This window comes from Solanum verrucosum, unplaced genomic scaffold (genome assembly GCF_900185275.1).
Source record: "Solanum verrucosum unplaced genomic scaffold, falcon-dt-bn FXZP01000033.1, whole genome shotgun sequence".
In the NCBI taxonomy this organism is placed as follows: domain Eukaryota; kingdom Viridiplantae; phylum Streptophyta; class Magnoliopsida; order Solanales; family Solanaceae; genus Solanum; species Solanum verrucosum.
Window position 1 is genome coordinate 1,653,706 of NW_026020752.1, and position 6,582 is coordinate 1,660,287.

General features: G+C 33.8%; 1 protein-coding gene across 1 annotated transcript; it reads right to left on the reverse strand.

Moving 5' to 3' along the window:
- Positions 1–587: 587 nt before the first annotated feature.
- LOC125812758 (uncharacterized) lies at positions 588–6,331 on the reverse strand. The gene is made up of 3 exons (XM_049492233.1): positions 6,320–6,331; positions 5,670–6,224; positions 588–803 (listed from the first exon to the last, which is right to left on the reverse strand). Exons 1-3 carry the CDS (start codon positions 6,329–6,331, stop codon positions 588–590), a joined length of 783 nt encoding a protein of 260 aa, XP_049348190.1.
- Positions 6,332–6,582: the final 251 nt, after the last annotated feature.

The window sequence follows — 6,582 nt, forward strand, 5'->3', positions numbered from 1 at the left end:
GAGATTTATATATTAAATTTGATATTGATAAACTTCTTTTTATCAATAAAATTAAATTTATATAATTAGGAGGTATATAATTTAAATTTATAAAATTAATTTTTTGTTGATGTGTAGTTAAATTAAATCTTATATATATATATATATATAAAAAAAATAAATTAATTAATAAAATCTACCAGAGATGAGTTTATATTAAAATAAATTATTAAATACCGACCTTAAGAGGTCGGTATATTTAAATTATTATTTTATTTAAATAAAAACAACTTCATAATGTTGGTACTTATTTTAATATTTTTAAATATAGATAATTATTTTAAAAGATAAAGACATCCCGTGATTGGTATTAACACTTTTTTTTAAAAGAATGATATTCTAAACCAAAAACCCCAAAACCCTAAGACAATTAATTCTTCTTCTTCTCCAAAGAAAAGAGCAGTCGCTCTTTCGATTCTCCTCCCTTCCCGCGAAGCCGCTCCAGTGAGGCCACTAGAGGCGGCGACGTCCCTCTCTTCCTCTCCCTTCTGTCCTCTTCTCCTTCCCTCTTCTCTTCTGTCGCTCTTCCCCTTCCCCTCTCACGCCTCTCACAACAGCCACTCCATCTCCGATAGAGTTCCGCCGGCGAAGCCGCCGCGAAGACCACCTGGCAGCAGCTCCAGCTGCTGTCCACCAGCGACCCACGAAGCCACCGCGAAGCAGCAGCAGCAACCAAGCGTCACCTCTATCTTCTCCAACGCTGCTACTCCAGCAGCTGCATCCGCCCTACTCTCCGGCGAAGAAATCGACAACGCCAGCAACAACTAACATCTCTGGTCAGCAACTCCGGTCAACGACAATAGACAACAAAATTATGGTGTCATTCTTCCTTCTTCTTTGTGAATGCTCATGCCTTAATTTCTTCCCTTTTTGATTTGCATGTTTGTTAATATGATTATATAGATTCAAACTCTTTACTTGTCTGATTTTATTATGTGATTTTTCTCCATGATGGATATAGTATTTTCTTACTAGGATTTCCCCGTTTGCGTTTGTGTTAATATGTTGGCTTCCTGTTTAAACTCATTGGTTTTGAATTGTTTCACGTAGTGTTTGAAGGTGTAAGGGTTACAAGTTCAATTCTGTTTCCAAATCTCATTGCCCATAATCAGTACTTGAATTTGATTAAAATTGCTAGCTTCTCGTCCAATTTGGTAAAGACTTATCGTGATGATTAATTAGGATGGATATAAAGTGATATAAGGCGTAAGAATTTGATGTTTGGAGAATGTGGTCTTTTAGTGAATGATTCGTAATTTGGCTCACTTTTCTTATAATATATTATTACATTATGATTTGTGTTTTGGTATATTAAGATAGGTTAAAAAGTAAGTGTTTATACACATTAAAATTTGAACATTCTTGTTGGAATTCTTGGTTTCTCAACCCCGGACACAATCATGGTAACATATACATCACAATAACTAGTGGAACAAAGAGAGGAAGTATTGAAAATAGGAGAAACCTAGTTGATCCTATTGATGACAAAATTGATTTTTTTGCAAGATTGATTTGTGTCCATCTAGTGTTGATACTAAGCTTTAATATAGGAATAATGTGTTTGTTTAGCATGAGTACCAACACTAGTTGATCCTATTGATGACAAAATTGATTTTTTTAAAAGATCGATTTGTGTCCATCTAGTGTTGATATTTAGCTTTAGTTTAGGAATAATGTGTTTGTTAAGCATAAGTACCAACACTAGTTGATCCTTTTGATGACAAAATTGATTTTCTTGGAAGATCGATTTGTGTCCATCTACTGTTGACACTTAGCTTTAATTTAGGAATAATGTGTTTGTTAAGCATAAGTACCAACACTAGTTCATCCTATTGATTACAAAATTGATTTTCTTGCAAGATCGATTTGTGTCCATCTAGTGTTGACACTTAACTTTAATTTAGGAATAATGTATTTGTTAAGCATAAGTACCCACACTAGTTGATCCTATTGATGACAAAATTGATTTTCTTGCAAGATCGATTTGTGTCCATCTAGTGTTGACATTTAGCTTTAATTTAGGAATAATGTGTTTGTTAAGCATAAGTACCAACACTAGTTGATCCTATTGATGACAAAATTGATTTTCTTGCAAGATCGATTTGTGTCCAGCTAGTGTTTACACTTAGCTTTAATTTAGGAATAATGTGATTGTTAAGCATAAGTACCAACACTAGTTGATCCTACTGATGACAACATTTATTTTCTTGCAAGATCGATTTGTGTCCATCTAGTGTTGACACTTAGCTTTAAATTTAGAAATAATATATTTGTTAAGCATAAGTACCAACACTAGTTGATCCTATTGATGACAAAATTGATTTTCTTGCAAGATTTAGTTGTGTCCATCTAGTGTTGACACTTAGCTTTAAATAAGTTAAAATAAATAATGTGGTTTAGTTAGTGAATTTAGTTGTTGGAATTAAGTCAAAACTAATGTAGTTAAAGTTAAAAAGTTGTTAAGTTGTTTAAATAAGTTAAAATAAATAATGTGGTTTAGTTGGTGGATTAGTTATTGGAATTAAGTCAAAACTAAACTAGTGAAACTTGTTAAGTTGTTTAAATAAGTTAAGATAAATAATGTGGTTTAGTTGGTGGATTTAGTTGTTGGAATTAAGTCAAAACTAAACTAGTTAAAGTTAAAAAGTTGTTTAAATAAGTTAAAATAAATAATGTGGTTTAGTTAGTGAATTTAGTTGATGGAAATAAGTCAAAACTAAACTAGTGAAAGTTTTTAAGTTGTTTGAATAAGTTAAAATAAATAATGTCGTTTAGATGGTGGATTTAGTTGTTGGAATTAAGTCAAAACTAAACTAGTTAAAATTGTTAAGTTGTTTAAATATGTTAAAATAAATAATGTGGTTTAGTTAGTGAATTTAGTTGTTGGAATTAAGTCAAAATTAAACTAGTTAAAGTTGTTAAGTTGTTTAAATAAGTTAAAATAAATAATGTCGTTTAGTTGATGGATTTAGTTGTTGGAATTAAGTCAAAACTAAACTAGTTAAAGTTAAAAAGTTGTTAAGTTGTTTAAATAAGATAAAAATAAATATTGTGGTTTAGTTGGTGGATTTAGTTGTTGGAATTAAGTCAAAACTAAACTAGTTAAAGTTGTTAAGTTGTTTAAATAAGTTAAAATAAATAATGTCGTTTAGTTGGAGGATTTAGTTGTTGGAATTAAGTAAAAACTAAACTAGTTAAAGTTAAAAAGTTGTTAAGTTGTTTCAATAATTTAAAATTTATAATGTGGTTTAGTTAGTGAATTTAGTTGTTGGAATTAAGTCAAAACTAAACTAGTGAAAGTTGTTAAGTTGTTTAAATAAGTTAAGATAAATAATGTGGTTTTGTTGGTGGATTTAGTTGTTGGAATTAAGTCAAAACTAAATTAGTTAAAGTAAAAAAGTGTCACGACCCAAATTGAGTCGTGAGTGGCACCCACACTTAACCTCCTAAGTGGGCGGACCAAGGAATCTAAACCCCAACATATTCCAATAATTCAACTACGAATAACAACAATAACGCGGAAACTCCAAAACTTATTAAAGTAACCAATCAAATAAACCTCTAAAGTCTATTACATATTATCCCCAAAATCTGAAAGTCATCACATCAAGGACATCTGTTCTTAACATATCAAGTCTAAAAGTATTAGAGATCCTAAAATAAGTAAATACGTTGGTCCATGTCCGAAAACCAAGGACATCACACCATAACTGAGAGAATCCAGCACGAGCTAGAAGGAATAGCTCACCCTGAAATCTGATGTGCGGGAGACTGGCTAGAGCTGAGGGCGAGTCGAAGTCGATGGTACACTTGCTGCACTCCACAAAAGAAAAACGCAGAAAACACAAGTAGGAGTCAGTACAAGGAACACGTACTGAGTAGGTATCATCGGCCAACCCAAAATAGAAACTAATATACAATGAGTAATAGTATAAAGTCAACTATAGCACTTAGCAGGTGATAAGAAACCACAACATGAACAAGTAACAGTTGAAGCAAGTACGTAATCAATCACAATATCAAGCACACACACGAGGACTCATGCCTCTACATCACACCCGTTTGGGAAATGCGTTCATTGAGATTGAGTACATTAAGTTAATTCAATATCTTTTTCCTTTAAGGTTACCGTGTCGGAACGTGACACTCCGATCCAATTACACCGTGTCGGAACGTGACACTCCGATCCAAAAATACCGTGTCGAAACGTGACACTCCGATCCAATAATATTATTAATTTATCATTTATTATCACTACTTTTCAGTTCATTAATAATATTACATCAAGCCTTCTTTATTCAAGGCATAACTTCAATAGAGAGGTGTTCAGATTATAAATCCCACGGTCTCAGGATTTTAGACCAATCACAACCACACAATCAAGCCACACAATCACACAGTCAAGTACATAGAGAACTTCACAATATCAGTCAATGCATATCAATCGCTATTAAGAGTTTATCTATCAAATAGAACAAACCATAACCTACCTCCACCGAAGGACCGAAGTCAAGCAAACTACTTCTCCAATGCTTTTCCCTTCCTCAATGCCTCCGAACCTTTCCAATCTATCAAATATATATGCATAATTTGTAAGTTAACAAGCCTATAAACACTCATATTATTCTATGTCCCTCCTATATCCAAAAACTCACCTAATTCTATAATCAATTTCCTAAAGTTCAAACCTATGTGTAAGTCTTAATTCCTCCCATTAGCATATCTCTAATGGAATTTAAATAATTCGATGCACCTAATATTTAATAATATCTATCTCAATATATCTAAATTTAAATTATAATGTGACAATAATAAGAACAATTGAAAATCGGAAACTCACTGGTTTGCGAAACCAGTAGCATACTACGGAAATAAATCATAGAACTACCCTTCCAATCTATGTGTGTTATCACACCATGATCATTATCCAATGATTATATCATGGATACTTTTGAGCATATATTCCCCAAATTCACAAGGATCACAAGTAGCCGTAAGAAAATTATTGAATTTAACATCACAATTTCTAATTCTCTTCTTTAATTCTTTCCACTCAACTTTAATACTATAATAATGTCTTTTATCCCTAATTTCCTATACACAACCATAATATAATAATAATATTAATATTAATCTGCAACAACTACATCTACAACCCAAAGCCCCCACCACTCAACTTGCACTACATTTTATCCCTATATATTTGATATTGCACCACATGCAAACGCCTAATGGTAACTCTAAACCATCAAATATAAATTAAGGCAATTGAAGAATGAAGTTACCTGGGTGTCGGTTTTCACTGGTAGACGCCGCAGATAAGGTTTTCCTCTACCGTAAATCTTCTTGTCTAGTCTTTTAATTATTTAGGGTAAATAATTATCAACTAATAATTAAATAATTACTAAACCCTCTAATTTATTCTTATTCATGGGCCATAATTTAATTAACTAAATTATGGACTTAGTCCATTAACTACCACAAATAAAAACAATGAAAACCACCCCACTAAATTTATAATAGTAGTTACGAATAGTCTAAAATACCCATTTAAAATCTATCGAAAAGTCTTTTACGAAATAAAAAGCTCTAGTACTCAAAACGAGCAAATGGGTCGTTACATTAGATACCAATTTACCCATCGTTCGTCCTCGAACGATCAATAGAAGGTGAGGGTAAGAAAGAGTACCTGAATCAACAAAAAGATGTGGATATCTTTCTTGCATATCCACCTCACTCTCCCAAGTGGACTCTTCAACTGGCCGATTTTTCCACTGAACCTTGATAGATGCAATCTCCTTTGACCTCAACTTGCGGACCTCCCTATTTAGTATAGCTACAGGCTCCTCCTCATAAGACAGATTCTCATCAAGCAATACCGAATCCCAACGAATAATGTAGTTTCCATCATCATGGTATTTTTTCAGCATGGACACATGAAATACCGGGTGCACTCCTGACAACCCTGGAGGCAAGGCCAATTCATAGGCCACCTCCCCCACGCGCTTAAGAACTTCAAATGGCCCAATGTACCTCGGACTAAGCTTACCTCGCTTACCAAACCGCATCACACCCTTCATGGGTGAAACCTTTAGCAAGACCTGCTCACCCTCCATAAACTCCAAGTCCTTGACCTTCCGATCTGCATACTCCTTCTGCCTGTTCTGAGCTGCTAAAAGCTTTTCCTGAATGAATTTCACTTTCTCTAATGATTCCCTCAAGAGATCGGTACCCCAAGGCCTCACCTCAAATGAATCAAACCAGCCAATGGGAGACCTACATCTCCTCCCATACAATGCCTCAAATGGGGCCATATCAATACTCGAGTGGTAGCTATTGTTGTACGAAAACTCTGCTAAAGGTAAGAATTGATCCCAATGACCACCAAAATCTATCACGCACGCACGAAAGCATATCCTCCAACACTTGAATTGTTCGCTCAGACTGTCCATCGGTCTGAGGGTGAAATGCGGTACTAAGATCCAATCTAGTACCTAATTCAGCATGTAAAGTCCTCCAAAAGTTAGAAGTAAATTGCGTACC

Excerpts from the sequence above, each read along its gene's own strand:
- LOC125812758 (XM_049492233.1), bottom strand. Across the intron at positions 804-5,669 it reads GACGAACGATGGGTAAATTG|TTGTTGCTGGCGTTGTCGAT; the intron begins GTATCTAATGTA and ends CAGAGATGTTAG.